This window comes from Mirounga angustirostris, unplaced genomic scaffold (assembly GCF_029215605.1).
Source record: "Mirounga angustirostris isolate CCGP_5_RB_7025 unplaced genomic scaffold, mMirAng1.0.hap1 SCAF_6, whole genome shotgun sequence".
NCBI lineage: Eukaryota > Metazoa > Chordata > Mammalia > Carnivora > Phocidae > Mirounga > Mirounga angustirostris.
In genome coordinates this window covers 96,056,581-96,075,782 of record NW_026991714.1, presented here as the reverse complement: position 1 = coordinate 96,075,782, position 19,202 = coordinate 96,056,581, and the positions used below count along the sequence as shown (strand labels likewise).

General features: G+C 37.1%; 1 protein-coding gene across 1 annotated transcript in view; it reads left to right on the top strand.

Moving 5' to 3' along the window:
• Positions 1–19,202, top strand: part of CTNNA3 (catenin alpha 3) — a 1,789,288-nt gene that overhangs the window by 1,594,708 nt on the left and 175,378 nt on the right. Inside the window, exon 14 of the mRNA XM_064594691.1 lies at positions 3,874–3,966. Within this exon, the coding sequence (XP_064450761.1) occupies positions 3,874–3,966 (93 nt within the window). The remainder of the gene's footprint in view (positions 1–3,873; positions 3,967–19,202) is intronic.

The following is a 19,202-nucleotide window of genomic DNA, read 5'->3' as shown; positions in this document are numbered from 1 at the left end:
CTTCACAACAAGAGTTAAAATAAAAAGACATGAAATAGTTTTCCTGAATTCTGATATGAGACATAAATGAGTAATGACTGAGTTTATTAACACTCTTTCCAGGGCAGGGGCTGGGGGGAGGATATCTTCCTCTTGGTTTGGTTTAGAGACAGCCCAGCTCAGAGAGGGGAAGTCATTTCCATCATCACTGAGAATCTATGTGAGAGTGAGTCTTTGCTGGGATGAGCTTAAGGGATAATTTTACTCTTATGCAATGAGTAAAATCAGATCAAAAAAGATCTTTACTTGGACTTTAGGAGAAAGCAGTATGTGTGGAATTATATTAAACCCTGTGTAGCATAGCACAACAGATACTCAAAACGGGTTGAATGTAACTAGAAGCAGCTAGTAAGTATCAGATCAATCCAGAATAACAAATCTGGAGTAAAATGGAGGTATCCAAATTGCTACAAATGTTTCATCCAAAAGTATAAAGAGTTTTAATGGGATGGGAGATAGAATAGTGGAGGAAGAGGAAAAAAAGCAATAGAAACAAATTTTCCTGCATTCCAGCTATCCATGGGCTAAGCAATTCCTACTTAAAGCATCTTAGTACAATTGAGCCTCACCACAAACTTCAGGATTAGTTATTATTATCTAAAACTTTGTTCTCATGGACCCTGGGGAAACAAACTGAGGGTTTCAGATGGGAGGGGGTGGGGAGAGGGGGTAACAGTGTGATGGGTATTAAGGAGGGCATATGCTGTGATGAGCACTGGGTGTTATACGTAACTACTGAATCACTGAACACCACATCAAAAACTAATGATGTACTATACAGTGACTCACTGAACATAATAAAAAACAAACACAAAAACAAACCTTGTTCTGAGGAAACCAATATTTAAAATGGTACGCAAAATGCCAAAGCCCCACAATCACCAATCGGAGGGCCAGAATTCAAATTTAGGTCTGTATTACTCAACATTATTGGGTCTTTCCACTACATGACACTGCCCTAAGACAGTTGGTCTCCCCTCCCCTAGAATGAAAATTGATTAAACACACACACACACAAACATACACCTTCCAGATGTTTGCACCTTCCAAAGTTACTGGATGCATAGAAGCAAGCTGTGTATAATATAGCGTAGCCCCGCCTTCCTCCCCCCGTCACAGTGTTTGCTCTATTATTATTTGTCTTCAGCCCTGAAGGAGTTAATGTCACCTCAAAAGTGATTAGAGTACTCCTATTTCTTTCTTAGTTTCCACTTAAACAATAACATTGTATATTCAACTTTTTATTTTTGCAATACCAGCCAACTGCTTGCCTTACAGAATGCAAAATGCTGCCAGCAAATGTTTTGAACACTCCCCCACTGATTTTGTTCCTGAAAAGAAGAGGTCAGTCTTATGTTAAAGACAAAAAAAAAAAAAAAAAAAAAAAGAGCGCTGAAGGATGTGGGCATAAATGGTAGACTTATCTCTTCCTACAGTATCACCAACAAAAATGTTACTTGTGACTTCTGACAGCAGCAGTTGTTCTCAGTTTCTGTTAAATCACTTTATTTTGAGTTGAATAAAATACTGGAATCAATGATGAAGTTATATGTCACTTCATGGTAGAGTATAATCCAAGTAATTAACAGCAGACATTTATAAGGAACAGATCACAGTAGGGGCACCAGGCAGCAGTCCATTGCAAAACAACAGGACCCAAGAAAAGAAATTTGATAACTGAATTTATTCAGCAGTTTCAGGGGCTGGTGATGTATCAAGGAAAGAAATTGCAAAGATTCTTTCTCAAGAATACTGTGGGAAGAATACACAAAAATGGCTAATAATAAAACACGTGATTGTGTAGAAATTCCACAGTGGTGAACTCATGTTATTAATACCTAAGGAAAAAGAATAAATTGCCCTGTGAGCCTAGCTGCACATATATCGCTGCAAAGAGGGACTGCATGTAGAGATAAAAATACACAACAGTTACTCAAACATATCAGAGACTTTGGCAAGAGAGGGACTATTAATATCCAATCGGAGTCGGTTGACATAAATGGAGAGGGTTGAGTGATGCTCAGGGCAAGGGTTAGAAAGCAAAGAAAATGCTGGTTAAAGATCCATGAGATGGGAACGAATCTGAGGCCGTTAGTGGTAGGAAATAGGTAGTTTTGCTCCACAGTGTGAGCTAATTATGGCAAGTTCCCATCTCTGGAGTGGTCCCAAGGGAAGGTAAACTCTCCACAGCTCTGAAAATAAATAAAGGGCCTGTGTGCAGAGCAAGGTTTAAGGGAAACCAGGGTCGGACTGAGGAGGCAACCCTGGCCCTCGCCCAGTTTTTAACAGCCAGGTGTAGAGAAGAGATCTCCCACTTCACATTTGTTTGCTTTTCATGAAACCTGTTTGATTTCTGGATTTCTTACCTAGGCTCTGTATTACATGAATCATACATAATTTAAATGAAAACAAATATCAAATTAATTCTTGTTAAGTACTTTTACTTGGATTTGCAATAGTGACAGCTATCTTTACATTATTGCCCCATTGAGATTAAGGAGAAGAGATTGAGATTAGATTAGATACTTAAGATTAGATGAAGATTAAGATTGGCTACTACAGCATAAAACAAAAAAATTTGAAATACAGAAGATGGAAGCACAGTAGAGGTACAGTGAGGACAAGTGTTTGCTGTTGCCATTGATATGTTTTGTTTTGCTCATATCCAGTGTTCTTTTCAGCTATCACTGATAATTTTGCTTCATCCATTCAAAAGTATGGATGTACTTCATTGTAGTGATAAGACAGTAAGCAGGGCAGACCCAGTCCTTGCATCACAGGGTAAACAAGGACTGGCTGCTTGATTCAGCAACAACGCTGCAGTCAAGTCTGGTGAACATCAATACAGTGGAAGTGGAGAGGTCAGGGAAAGCTTGGTGGAGGAATCCAACCCCGTCCAGCTCTTCCTGAGCCAGACACCACCCAGATACAAGATGTTTAAGCTGAAACTGAAAAAAAGAAACGGAAGTTGGTTAGCTATTTAGACACCGAAGTTAAAATATTTATTATTTAATTTCCTAGAAAATTTAAATTCTTAGTAATTTTTGGTGCCATTATCATGTCATATAGTTTTAATTAGAATTATCCCATCTATTTATCACACACGAACACCTTGGTTTGTGATGAGCACATAGGGATAGCCAAATCGCTATTCACCCCCAAAAAACTTCCTCCTGATTATTTTGCTTTCTTTTTCTTTCAAAATTTATTGGAATATAATTCATATACCCTAACATTCACCATTTTAAAGTATAAAACGGGGTTATTTAGTATATGCACATGATCATGTGATCATCACCACTATCTAATTCTAGGACATTGTGAGCATCCCAAAGAGAGACTGCATACCCATAAGCGGTCATTGCCCACTCCCTCCTCCCCCCTCCTTTAAGAACCACTAATCAAATTTCTGTCTCTACAGACTTGCCTATTCTAGACATTTCATACAAATGGAATCACACACAACATGTGGTCTTTTGTGATTGACTTCTTTCACTTATCATAACATCTTCAAGGTTCATCTATGTCACAGCATGTATCAGTACTCTGTTTCTTTTTATAGCCAAATAATATTCTATTCTATAGAATTTTGTTTATTCCTCAGTAGATGTATGTTTGAGTTGTTTCCACTTTTTGGCTATTATGATTGGTGCAGCTATGAACATTTCTTTTTCCAAGTTTTTGTGTGGACACTTATTTTCATTTCTCTTGGGTATATACCTAGGAATAGGATTTCTGGGTCATATTGGTAACTCTGTGCTTTCTTCTTGAAGTACTGCCAGACGTTTTTCCATTTTGCATTCTCACCAACAATGCTTTGCTTTCTTTTTATAGACCCCGGAGGAACTGGAGGATGTTTCTGACTTGGAGGAGGAACATGAGGTGCGCAGTCACACCAGCATTCAGACTGAAGGGAAAACTGACCGGGTAAGTCACCTCCCTGGGAGGAGAGCTGTAGGCTGTGCCCTCTTCTTGTCAATCAGACAGCCTCTCACAGGTGGGACTCCAGGATCTGGAGATGGTTTTGCAAAAGCCCGGGAAGAAGAGCTTCAGAATGCAGGGACCACAGCATGAGGGGACTTACTTCCTTGACCTTGAAAATGTCCTTGATCTTGAAAACAGTGAGACCATTTCTGGTCAGGTAGCAAATCACTACATGCCACTTTTGATCTTTATAGCAGTCATGGAAATATGGAATTGAAATGTGTACACATTTGTTTAAAGTAGAAAAGAGAAAACAAGAAGTTATAAATATACTCTGAAATTCTAGAAAAAAAAATATTTCTGAGAAACTACCCCTATACTTTTCTTCCTTTCTGCAATGCCACCTTCTCTTCTTACCTTCAATACACACACACACACACACACACACACCCCTCTGAAGATGCTAACCAACTTCTGAATTACTCTGAGGTATTGTATTTCACTTTACTTATACCCTTATACCCAGTGCTTGGGAATCTGTGAAAGTCTGGTTTCCTAGCCAATGATAGCTTGCAACTGCAGACCAGACTACAGAACTTGGGTCTGAAAGCCAGGCAGTATAACATGGCAGCTAAGACTGTCCCAGAACACATCTGAATTAGCCATTTCCTTACTGTGTCACCTGGGAAACTCACTCAGCCTTTCTCTTACTTGGTTCCCTGATTTGTAAAGTGAGGATACTAAGAGTACTCTCTATATGTGGATTATTGTGGGAATAACTCAGCTAACTAGTAGAGCACTCAACACACTGCTTAGCTCCTAGTAAGTTCTCAATAGTCATGAGTTATTATTGTAGTTGTCGTAGGGATAGTATAATTATCATCACCATTATTACTGCTATTAATTAGTTAAATTCAGTGACATTACATTTGGAGATGGATAGGAAAAGATAAATTTAAGAAAGTTCCATGTGTTCAAATGTTCAGATTACTTAGAACTGATATATATTAGTCGTAACACCTGTGTTTTATTAGAAATGGTGGTTTTCTTGAGTTTCCATTCCTTGCTGATTATTTGGGTTGATTCCCAGCCCTCTAGAAGCCAGTTCATGTTGGGAACTGTCTGGGGGCACCCAACATCTGAAAGAAGTTTCCTTCCAATGTAGTAGGCATCTTTGGTAGTAGCTCAATTTTTCCAAATGGCAATGGAATGGGAAATAAGTTTTGCTAATGGCATAGTTTGCTTATGCTTTCAGGTAAGTGAGTGAGTGATTCACTTCAGCTGCGGCTGAGCCATGGAGGTGGAGGGTAGTTGTCAGGATTTACGAAGTAACTGATAGGAGGAAATTATGTTAAAATAAATGTACCTTAGAAAGATGCTGGGATTAGGATAAACATGCCATAGTTCTCATTCTGGATCATCACATGTAGACAATGAAGCCTTGGTTAAGACCTTAAAGCTTAGAAACTTCAAGTTTCTTTATCTGAAAATGAGAAAAATAATATCATACCTTCTTACAGCATTATTGATAACTTCAAAGAAGATAATGCAAATGAAAGTGTTTTATAAACGTTAAAATTTATATGCTAAGAAAATAAGCTTGTTACTACTATTTTGATTTGCGTTTTTGTTCTTGGCTGGGGTTACAGGCCAGCTAGATGGCAACCGGACTATTGTAGGTTAAGAAGTTGATGATCTCCATGGTCCTGGATCTTAAGAATCTTTCATAGAAGCCACTGTTCCTAACCATGTAGAAATCACCCTGGAGCTGCTCTGTATTCTGGATTTGTGTTCCACTGTGCACAGCTCCCTGGAAGGCCAGTTCATTTGGAATGCACCTGGGCAATACCCTCACTACTGTCTCATGGCAAGATAGATCCCTAACCATCAAATCTACTGGAAGCAACGTTATATTCAACCTGGCCACTCTCTGCTCTAGTAAATCTCTCTGCATAAATTCCAAGTAGTTTAGATTTTCTTCACTTCCTGCCTTGAGGCTTTTCTGAAATTGCTCTGTGGAATTCCCCAGGAAGCTGTTCAGATATCCTAATACATACACAATCTTATGTGAAGCATTAACACTCCACAGAGCAACCTTGATGAATACTCTTATATTCCCTGGATGGGCCATTTTGCATTTTCCATAGGTCTTCAAAGGATTCCCAGGGGGATCAAGCTGTACCTCCCACCACGGTGAACAGCTTGATAATATACCTTTGGATTTGCTCTCCTTTTTTTTCCCCTGATCCATTTTTTCCCAGGCTCCTGGTTCAGTTCCCCAAGATTTCATCCCAGAATCAGCTACCTTCCATTCTTAGGCTCTGCTTTTGAGGGAAAACAAGAAAAGATAGTCACAGTATATAAACTACTGAATTATCACATTAACTTTGCTATATTGATACATTATCCCGGTTTTACTAATAAGATCACTGAGGTGCAGATTTATATAACTTGTCTAGTAAGTGGGTTATGTTTTCAGACAAAGAACTTTGGTGATTACCACATCAATGCACTTAAAACATAGAGTTAGTGGAATGAATCTTTTACTAAGAAGCAAACAAATCACCACCACCACCACAATAAACTTGATTCACCATCAATGGAATGAAGGGATGCTGGTCTGAGAACTGGAGGAAGGATACAAAATTTAAAGAATGATTATTATAAAGCGTGGATAGTTTAACTCAAATAACAACCTCTTATTGAAAATCTGATTTCTATCAACAAAACCAAAAGACAACCGACAGAATGTGAGAAGATATTTGCAAATGACATATCAGATAAAGGGCTAGTATCCAAAATCTATATAGAACTTAGCAAACTCAACACCCAGAGAACAAATAATTCAATCAAGACATGGGTAGAAGACATGAACAAACATTTCTGCAAAGAAGATATCCAAATGGCCAATAGACACATGAAAAAGTGCTCAATATTACTCAGCATTAGGGAAATACAAATCAAAGCCTCAATGAGATACCACCTCACACCAGTCAGAATGGCTAAAATTAATAAGTGAGGAAACAACAGATGTTGGCAGGGATGCAGAGAAAGGGGAACCCTCCTACACTGTTGGTGGGAATGCAAGCTGGTGCAGCCACTCTGGAGAACAGTATGGACATTCCTCAAAAAAGTTGAAAATAGAGCTACCGTATGACCCAGCAATTGCACTACTGGGTATTTACCCCAAAGATACAAATGTAGGGATCTGAAGGGGTATATGCACCCCAATGTTTCTAGCAGCAATGTCCACAATAGTCAAACTATGGAAAGAGCCAAGATGTCCATCAACAGATGAATGGATAAAGAAGAGGTAGTATATATATATACAATGGAATATTATGCAGCCATCAAAAAATGAAATCTTGCCATTTGCAATGACGTGGATGGAACTAGAGGGTATTATGCTAAGCGAAATAAGTCAATCAGAGAACTCACTGATATGAGGAATTTGAGAAACCAGACAGAAGATCATAGGGGAAGGGAGGGAAAAATGAAACAAGATGAAACCAGAGAGAGACAAACCATAAGAGTCTCTTAATCTCAGGAAACAAACTGAGGGTTGCTGGAATGGAAGGGGGTGGAAGGGATAGGGTGGCTGGGTGATGGACATTGGGGAGGGTATGTGCTATGGTGAGCACTGTGAATTGTGTAAGACTGATGAATCACAGACCTGTACTCCTGAAACAAATAATACATTATATGTTAATAAAAAATAAAAAAAAATCTGATTTGTGAGTTTATTCCTACAGTTTCTGTGCTCATGGTAGACCAGCTCAAACTGTCCCCCACCCAAACCACTTGAGCAAAATGAACATTTAGGCAGGTTTTATGATCTCTCTCAGACATCTGGCACTCCTAACAGACCCCATATTCTCTATAATTATACCTCTATGCTTATCTTTCTATGTTCAGTTTCCTATCCATTTGAGACTTTATCTCTGTATTCTATCCAGCATTCCAGAAGTTTGCATCCATTGGACTGAGTATGCCTTTTGACACATTTCCCAGATACCATCGGGTTGAGAAGATACCATAATATTTTGAAGTGGATTCTGTTGAGAATTTTTTGAATACTCATGCCATGCCCAATGAGGAATTTCTGGTCACTGAACAAGACATGTGTTTGGGTTCTTTTTTGTTTGCTGCTAAATGCCTTTTTGGTTCTTGGCTTATGCAGACTCTGCTATATGGAACATGCAGTAGAACCAATTTCAGGCACTGTTTAGTAATGGAGTGACAGTTATTTATTATCATTTTACTTTCTGCATTTCACTCCTAGTAGCTTTGGCTTAACATCATCTGTTATTGCTGTCATCAGTGGCAAATACCACTGGGCATTGTAAAGTCTATAACCAACAAGTAATGATTTAGAGTCCATGGTCAATGAGAGCGAAATACTAAAAGACCAATAGTGCATGCCTTATGAAGTAGCAGAGGGACAGCAGTGGAAATTAGTGATTATCTTAATTATTAAACATGAATACTGACTGGACCAATACTGTGGTTATATCCAATAATCAGGCATTCCACAGTGATACAGGAGTATGATTTTGCTATAGGTTTACAGGACATTCTTTAAAGATCTCATTGTTTATTCTGTTCATTCTCTTAGCAAGGATAAAATAGAAATCTTTTATCTTAAAAACTCATATTCAAAAGAGACATGAAAATAGACTCCTGTTAAGATCATCAAATTTCTAAACCTACTGATAATAAGACTTTTTGGTAAGTCCTAAAAGCTTTCTAAAAGATTATGCTAAATACATGCTAACTCATATTTTCTATTTAAACAGAACAGGGCCAGTTATCATTTAACACTTTATATCTTACAGAATATTTCCAAATTGGTGTCTTACATAACAAAAGCCCTGGAGTTTTTCTTTCTCCCTTGATTTTACTAACTAGGGAATTTAACTCAAAGAATTTCAGTAGTATGTGCAAATCATGTAGAATGGAACCAAATCCCAGCTCTTCCGGCATGAACCACACTCTGAGCAGAAGTGTAGCAGACTTGTAAATTGGGTAGAATCTCACCATCCCTTAAGATCTCATTGCCCTCCTATTGTTACAGCCAGTATTATGGAGTTGGTATTATCATTTCTCTACTAGAAAATGATTCCTGAAGACCATAAACCATAAATATCAGATCTGCTTAAGCCTCACAAGTTTTGAAATGTCTCAGTGGTATAATCTCACATCAATAACAAAACCATTTTGTTGGTTACCATTTAGAAACTACATAGTGATGCCCAGACCTTGTCAGTCTTTCCCTGGTGGATCACTTCACCTTGATGAAATGGAATATTAATCAGATAGAGTCAGATAGTGGCAGACCTTGCAGGACAATAATCCTGGGTCTCCAAGCACAGAATCCAGAAAAGAGAGGCAGTTACTCCTCAGTCTCTTATCACATTGGCCTCTGTGATATTTCTTTTTTTTTTTTAAGATTTTTTATTTATTTATTTGAGAGAGAGAATGAGAGACAGAGAGCATGAGAGGGGAGAGGGTCAGAGGGAGAAGCAGACCCCCCGCTGAGCAGGGAGCCCAACGTGGGACTCGATCCCGGGACTCCAGGATCATGACCTGAGCCGAAGGCAGTCGCTTAACCAACTGAGCCACCCAGACGCCCTGTGATATTTCAATAGAAGGAGCATTCTAATTTCTAGATTTCCCCCCTCATTTATTATCTGCAGGAGGGGCAGCAGGAAATAAATAGCATCAGCAGAGCGGTGGCTAAAAGTATGTTTCTCATGCCTATCTGGAGTTTTAGAAAGACTTAAGACAATATGGGGCACCTGGGTGGTTCAGTCTGTGAAATATCTGACTTAATCCGAGGCTTGTGAGTTCAAGCCCCATGTTGGGCCCCATGCTGGGCATTGAACTTACTTTTAAAAAAAGACAATAAAATAGATTGAAAGAGAGTTTTGTGAGTGGAATGGGTGAGCAAGTGACTCGCCTTTGCTAGCATTGCCTTATAATATAGAAGTGTATGAACTTGGGAATCATATAAGCCTTGGTTCAAATCTGGGTTCCACCCATTGCTATCCATATGATCCTGGAAAAGTTAGTTTACATTTCAAACTGCTTTCTCATCTGTAAAATTGTGATGATAATAATAATAATAGTATCTATTTTATAGTTGTTCTTGAAGATTAAACTAGATACATGAAAAATTTCAGTTCAGTTCTTGACACATAAGTGCTCAATCAGTTTTGATTTTTATAAAAAATGAATTTCGTGGTAAGTGTAGACTTGGGTGTTATTGTTATACTTTGACTTCCTTTTGAGTAGATCAAGAAGCTTTGTAAATAAAAGTCTCAGTCTTCTAGTATGAGACTCCTTTGGTTTCTTAGTTTTGTTGTGCTAAACATTTTGACATGCTGGAAATTCTATTACCAAAAGTCTTTTGAAGCAGGTTTTTTTTTTTTTTTTTTCACCAGGAGGAGGACTTATCAGAAACTGCTTCAATATGTTAGAAGGAAGATGACATTAATGTGATTTTTAATGATGCTGGCATTTTTATGTATATCTAATTCACATACATAATGTAGAACTGAAATAGTGATCACAAAAACCAACTCTTGGGGCACCTGGGTGGCTCAGTCGTTAAGCGTCTGCCTTTGGCTCAGGTCATGATCCCAGGGTCCTGAGATTGAGCCCCGCATCAGGCTCCCTGCTCCGCGGGAGGCCTGCTTCTCCCACTCCCTCTCCCACTCCCCCTGCTTGTGTTCCCTCTCTCGCTGTGTCTCTCTCTGTCATATAAATAAATAAAATTTAAAAAAAAAAACAACTCTTGATAGTAGGATAAAACAGAAAATTTGACACAATAATTGTCAAGTTTGTATTTTCTTTTTTTTTTTTTTTTAAGATTTTATTTTTTTATTTGAGAGAGAGAGAATGAGAGGGAGGAGGGTCAGAGGGAGAAGCAGACTCCCCGCTGAGCAGGGAGCCTGATACGGGACTCAATCCAGGGACTCCAGGATCATGACCTGAGCCGAAGGCAGTCGCTTAACCAACTGAGCCACCCAGGCGCCCCTGTATTTTCTTTATTGAATGCCCTGCCCTGGGAGTTTTTCTTCTTTGTGGAATGTTGGTACTGTGGTGATCCATTAGTTTCTATTTCTCTCAGTCTTCACTTACCTTCATCAAATTATATAGGACTTAATTTCCAAAGTTTATGGTACATACTCAAAAAAAAAAAAAAAAAAGAAAAAGAAAAAGTCATCCATCCTGACATTTATAGGATGCATGTTAGGACCAGTTTTTCAAGCAGTCATTTAAAATCACCTTGTATTGAATGAAATCTTATCATTTGCAACAACATGGATGGATCTAATAATGGATCTAGAGAGATAATGCGAAGTGAAATAAGGCAGTCAGAGAAAGATAAATACCATATGATTTCATTTATATGTAGAATTGAAGAAACAAGATAAATGAAAAAACTAAAAAAGAGGCAAACCAAAAACAAAACAAAAACCAGACTCTTAACTACAGGGAACAAACTGATGGTTACTACAGGGGAGGTGGGTGGGGGTTTGGGTGAAATAGGTGATGGGGATTAAGAGTACACTCATCATGATGAGCACTGAGTAATGTATAGAATTGTTGAATCACTGTATTGTACACCTGAAAGTAATATAACACTGTATGTTAACTATACTGGAATTAAAATAAAAAATAAAATAAAATTTCCTTTTATTTCTCTACTCCTGTCCAAGAAGAACATATGTTCTAGTGGTTCTTCCTTCTGCCTATACAGCTTGAAAGGCAATGGGTCTAAATACTAAATAGAAGATTTTATTCTGTTTCACAGAATTTAAACTTTGATGATAGTGTCTTGTAGATGAGAACTGAAAGAGGAAACTCATTTAACATGACTGACAAAGGCCAGATTTTCATTTGAAAGTATTTGAAGTTGTGGTCTCTGAATGCTGAAATTCAGTTTAGTGAACAAAACATTAAAAAAAAAAAAAACACTTAGAAATTTATAATTTCAATTGTAGTCAGATCATATTTCAGCATGATAAAATTATACCACCTTTTTAAAGATATATTATTTGTCATATTTACTGATGATCCAAAATTAAGGAAATTGTAATGTAGTCTTTGATGATTAAGATCTGTCATATCTTTAATATTATCTTCCCTTAAGAGCATATAGTTTCTAAGTCTGCTCTGCCTTAAAGAATATCTTTGAGTCCACTGAGTTTATATAACTTCTATACATAGAAGTAAATTGGGACAGAAATAAGAACAGTTGCCTAGGTTACTGGACACAACCTCAAAACGTCAACAGAAGCAAATGAATTGGAGCATGTCAAATGTTAAAATACAGGAGATATTTCTTGGGGTAAAAAAAAAAAAAAAAAGCCATGTGCACTCTAACATCATGTTGGTGATTGGGAGAACGTCCTCCTTGCGGCTTTTTTACGATGCTGACTCACCTGAATATCCTCGACCATGATGATAGAAAAAAATGTCATGAATGGGTAGTTTATTTTAAAAATTGGAAACATTTTAATAGGCCCTACTTATTATCAGAATACACTCTCAGTAACTCCAGTTTATACTGAATTAACATACAAAATATGGTAAGACATGACCTCATTACCTTTTTCATGATATAATTTGGTTTAGGTTACTATCAGAAATGCAACTTGCATAAGCCTGGATGAAGTTACATTACTCAAGCAGCGCTACACTAGGCAATGCATTTTCTCTTCATTGGTTTCTTTAATTTCTGTTGTGTACTTGGCAATAACTCTGCTTTCCTATCTTTCTGGGTGATCGTTCTTTTTTTTTTTTTTAAAGATTTTATTTATTTATTTGAGAGAGAATGAGAGAGAGAGAGCACGAGAGGGGGGAGGGTCAGAGGGAGAAGCAGGCTCCCTGCTAAGCAGGGAGCCTGATGTGGGACTTGATCCTGGGACTCGAGGATCATGACCTGAGCCAAAGGCAGTCGCTTAACCAACTGAGCCACCCAGGCGCCCCTGGGTGATCGTTCTTAGTGCTTCATGGTTTCCTCTTCCTCTATCTACTTCTCAAGCATTAGGGTTCACTGGAGTTCCGATCTAAGCTCTATAGTCCTCCAATTCTTCCATTTTTCCTGAACACTCTCATGCAGTCCCAAGATTTCAGATGTCTTACATAGACAAGAGAATGTAGCCACATCCTGTCTCGTGAGCTCTGACTATTTATATTGGTAGGCCTGTAAGTTTCCTCTCTTTGCGTGGCTTATAGGTTCTTGTGGCATTTGCTGTTTCCAAGCCTGAATGCATCACCTTACCCTACAAATCTACTCTAACCCCTATATTCCTTATAACACTTCTGTACATTTGGTGGAACACATCTGAACCTGGGAATAATTTTTTACTCCCCTCCACAGCTAGGCATACAACATGTCCCAACTTCACTATCTTCTAAATATTTTCTGAAGTTTTCTATTTTTTTTTTTTTTACCACCTCCACTATCACTTCAAAGAAAATGTTGCATTGGACAAAGTTAAACAGGAAAGGAAGACTTTATTCAAGGCTATTGCAGTAAGGGAGAGAGAACAGAACTTTGCATTTGACTCTCCTGGAACAAAGGGATGAAAATTTTTCAGAGATGGGGTGAGGGAGATTATAGGCCTTCTGTTTTTGCTAATTGGCTTTGCCCAAAGGAAAAGTGAGATTTCTCTATCTTTATGACAGGAGGTACTTTTACAACTTGGAGCAAGGTGCCTCTAAAGAGGTTCCCGCCCTCCCCCAGACCCTGAGGGTATGGGCTCTACGTTCCTTGATGATGGCTGTCAAAGGGACAGCTCCCTAGTTCTTGAGAAAGACAGTCCTTCTTTGGAAAGTGCTGAGAAACATCTAGAAATATTTACATCTTAAAGGGGTGGAGAAAGAATTTACAATTACAAGTTTTGTAAAGTATATACTGTAAGAAAAGAAAGATCAGGGACCTAGAGTCAGAAAGAAACCTGTCTAAAATTTAGTCAAGCTGAGGAGAACATTAAGTCCATCTTGGTCACTATCTTAGGACAGGTCCTGTCATCTCTCACCTAGATTTTCTTTAGCAGACTCCTGCTAAATTGTCTCCTGCCTTTAGTACTTTCATTCTCTCACTTGAACTTAAGATGATATTTTGAAAGTACAAATCTATCCTCTATCACCATGCGTAAAATCCCTTCAAGGTCTCAGTGTCTCCCCTTGTCCTTAGCATGAAATCCAGTCCCTCAATGTCCTAAGAGAACCAGGTTCTGCTTCCTGCTTTTCTCTTCAGCCTCATATTTCATACTTTCTCTCCAACCCTTTTTCATTGTATATATGTCTTCCTTCCTCTAAGCACCAGGCTCTCCCTCACATCCCTCTCTGAGGTGAACAATTCCCTCAACTCACCATCCTGATCTTCACCAAGAATACCTGCTCATCATTAGGATTCCAGATTAGCCTCGACTTCACTAATACAAATTGAAGTGTAGTTTCCTTCTAACATTCAGGCCTAGATCTGAATGTAGGAAAGAGAGATTCCCATATCGTGACATTCATTGTGTATGCATAATTTCTTACATAATCGTGTTTCTTCTCCACTCATTAAACCTCACTAAACCTGCTCTGATGAAGAGCAGGGAACATGGTTTTTGTCGCATTTAGTGCTACGTTTACAGAATGTCACACACTGCCTGGTATACGTATATGAGAGATGATGAGGAGAACCTTCCTTTTGTAAGACATCTTACCTCAAAAGTATTCTGTTCCTCAATATATTGAACCCAGGGGATTGCATTAATTTCTTTCTTGCTCTTTCTTCTTTCCAACGGTTGTACCTACTTGTGCCAGCTAAATCTTACTATAAATTGCTAGGTCATTACTCCGAAATATTCGGTGGCTGTCTACTACCTAGTCCCTGCTATTATAAATATTAATTGTTCTGATTTTTTTGCCAAAGTCCTTTGCAATGCCCCCTTATTCCTGGCTCTATAAAGTATACAAATTCAAAAACTGCTTTTTATTTGTTGAAATGATTCTTGTGTTCCTGAGAGTTAGGGCTATCTTTTCCATGTTTGAATTGTTTACATTTTGTCTTTTTTATTCCCTCCAGTACAAAAGTTCTTCAAGATGAGCCCGACTTCCTTTATTTCCATGACACTTTTTTGAACTTAACCCCTTTGATTTAATGATACAAGAACGTCTGCTGAGAGGCCATCGGAAGGAGTTTACTTACTCCTTTTGGATTTTTACGTGCTAAGGTCACCATGCTCTATGTATTGTGAAGTAGCATACCTGAACAGTGTTGCCTTTTTTAAATTCAAATTCTTTACTCAAATTGAAATTTAAGGTCATTCCATCGATTGTAGAAGTCAGTGTATAATAATCAGAGCAAACTAAAGTTTAAGACACTGCATATTATTTTATCCCAAAATTCTTATATTAGAGTTCTTTTAATAAATACCTCTTGAGATTTCAATCTGGGAAAGATTGTTACCAAATATCTAAACATGCATTTATCAGACAATGGAATTATATTGAAATATATACATTTCCACCCTATCTTGGTTTCTGGGAAATTCTGAGTTAAAATTAATGCCTAGTAACCAATCTTAAATGCCGGGTATATTTGTTTCTTTGTTCTCATTTGCTTGTCTTATTTTTCTTTAAAAATAAGTAATCTCAAATACAAATTCTGATTAAAAATATTTAAAAGATAACTATTTTATTACAGTTCTCCCCAATATATTGTTCTTGCCACCACTGAGGTAATATATTTTAGAATGAGAAGAGAAAGTAAGTATATCCAGTATTGGAACACTTGGCTGACTCAGTTGGTAGAGCATGAAATTCCTGATCTCAGGGTCCTGAGTTCAAGCCCCACACTGGGCATAGGGCTTTACAAAAAAATAGCTTTAAGCATTATATCTTTTTACAGTAATTTCAATGTCTGTAATTTAAGGCTAAATCTCTTTATTCTTTTATTTAATTATAGGATAGAACCTTGGCATTTATAAATGCATATACCCTATTTTTTAACACTGTTGTATAACCCAAAAATTTATGTATGGAGTTATTTATAAGGCCATTGGAGCATGAATTTAAGTGATATAATGTGATATTTATATGTGATTCACTTGCTCATTAGTGAAACCAGCCTTCTTCCAAGCTTTAAATAGATTATTTTCTACTCGTCGATGAATTCACAGCAGAGGAAATAGCAAGTAGAAAAGCCTCAGAGGCAAGTGTTAGTGAGGCAAGAGGAAGTCTGAAGCTGAAAAGGAGGGCTAATCTTGTAGGGAACATAAACCATTGTAACCTATTTGGCTGTTATTTTGAGTAGGATGGGAAACTATCAGAAGGCTTTGAGCCAGAGAGTGACATGACATGACTTAACTTTAAAGGGGTTATTCTGAATGCTATGTTGAAAATAGTCTGAGAAGTGGTACAGGAGGAAGCAGGAATTTAGAAAGCCATTGCTATTCTATTACCCAGGTGAGAAATCATGGAGGCTGAACCAAAGGTTTTAAGAAATGGAGAAGTTGAGAGCTGTTGATAAAGCCTATATGGTGATGGTGACTTAACTGAGTGTGCTGAAGACTTATGTATTGAGTATGAGAGAGAGAAAGGAGTCAAGGACAACACACGGTTTTTGGCTTGAGAACTGGGAATGGGGACTTGCCATTTATGTTGATATGGGGAAGACTGAATTGAACAGATTGGAGATGGAGATCTTCTACATCAGAAATTAATTTTAGGTATGTCTTGTCTAAGAAGTCTATTAGGCAACCAAAGAAAATGTGAGATAGGCAGCTGTGAAGTTTATAATCTAGAGTGGAAGTCACCTTCCACTTCCAGATGCATAGCCTTATATTACAATTTTATAACCTTCTAAATTTACATTGAAGTTTTTTTTTGAAGTTTTATATGTTGCATAGTGACAATTTCTTTTTTTCTCAAAGAAATTGATATTTTAGCTTTAAGTCTTATTTCCTCCTACTTTCAGACCTCATCCCCCCCAAATCTCCTCTTTTCTAACACACTTGCTTTTTTGAATATTAACTTTTTTCGAAAGTCACCACTAATTTCCCTGTTTAAAACTGCAACACCAGGTGCACTGGGTGGCTCAGTTGGTTAGGCATCTGCTTTCAGCTGAGGTCATGATCTCAGAGTCCTGGGATTGAGTCCCATGTGGGGCTCTCTGCTCAGCAGGGTGTCTGCTTGTCCCTCTCCCTCTGCCTTGCCCACTTGTGTTCTCTCTCTCAAATAAACAAATAAAATCTTAAAAGAAAAAAAAAAAAAACCCACATAAACTACACCACCATTCCCAACCCACATATAAATGTCTTCACCTCCCTTTTTTATTTTTCTCTGTAGTACTTCCTTTGACTGTCTGACATACTACATTTTTGTTAGTTTAGTCATCTACTGGATAGTGAATTCAATGAAAGCAACAGTTTTAATCTGCTTTTTTCCCCTTTGATGTATTCCCATACTTAAAATAGTATTGGGCACACAGTAAATAGGCCATACATATTTACTGAATGAATAAATGAATGAATGATGTTGACCATAAATGTGCTTTGGGAAAAGGAACATGCACAGAAAATTTGGGGGAGGGGAGTTGTTTTAGATTTAACATTCATATCTAACCAATAAATAACTTGGCTTACAAAATTAGTGGGATAATTATAATTTTTTGAAAATAATGTTTCAGTAAAGAATTACCCAGATGATAGTCATTTGGAAAAATTTTCTGAGGCTAAAGTGTTCAAATGATTCTTTGCCTTGTCCAGTTTTAAGGTGTTTATGATGGACATCTGGCTTCCAAGTGCTGCCCTTTTTTCCTATTCTCTGAATTATTCTCATTGAAAAATTTCTATTTCTTGTAATGATGAAAACATAACACATATAAATTAAGTAATTTTGAGTCATTAGTCTCTGGTAAAATATGAAATACATGCTTTCTTCTTTTCCTATTAAGGATAATGTGTATCAAGTAATGGTTAAGGTAGTAAAAAAAGGAGCTCAAAATAAAATGTTGTTTTAAAAAATCCTTTGATACTCTAAAAATTACCTTGTACACTGAAAGTACCTCAGTCTAAATCCAGGTTTCTATATATGCATATTTTTAATCAGTGAGTGATTATTAATATATGTTTAATTTTTAGAAATGTGAACTTGTATTTCTTATAATGAGTTGCATAGGCTGTAATACTATATATATCTAAAGCTTGGTTAAAATACTATGTAAATATGAATGGATATATAACATAAAAAATTTCCCTCAGAGTGGAGTCATCAGCTCTATAAAGTTTATGTACTTGTAAGAAATTAGGCTTTTTAATATTTTTAAATTTTTAATTTATTTTTAAATTTTTACTCAAGTATAATTAGCATACATACAGTGTATGCATATAACTTAATGTTTTATTAGTTTCATGTACAAAATAATGATTCAACAGTTTTATACATTTCTCAGAGCTCATCAAAATAAGGTTACTCTTAATTCCCTTTATCTATTTCACCTTCCCCTACCCACCTCCCCTCTGGCAACCATCAATTTGTTCTCTGTATTTAAGAGTCTGTTTTTTGTTTGTTTGTTTGTCTCTCTTTTTATTTTGTTTGTTCATTTGTTTTTTAGACATTCATGAATGAAATAATATGGTATTTACTTTTGCTGACTGACTTACTTCACTTAGCATTGTATGCACCCCTATATTTACTGCAGCATTATTTATAACAGCCAAGATATGGAAACAACCTAAGTGTCCATCTATAGATGAATGAATAAAGAAGATATGGTCTATATATACAATGGAATATTACTCAGCCATAAAAAAGAATAAAACCTTGCCAATTGCAACAACATGGATGGACCTAGAGAAAAAAATCCTTTAAAAAGGCATACCTGGGAGCTCCTGGCTGGCTCAGTCGGTAGAGCATGCGACTCTTAATCTTGGGGTTGTAAGTTCGAACCCCACATTGTATGTAGAGTTTACTTCCAAAAAAAATCTTAAAAAAAAATAAGTAATACCTGGACATGTTTCCGTCTTTCTGATTCTAATATAATTGAAAGAAAGAGAGCACAAGTTTTGGAATCAGACTCCCAAGTTTGAATTCTGATTCTGACACTTACAGCTGTTGACATTTGGCAAGTGACTTAACTCTTTTGTCTCAGTTTGCTTATTTTTTAAAATGGAACTACTCACATCATAGGATTGTTGTGAAGTTTATGAGTTAATATTTGTAAGAAGCAG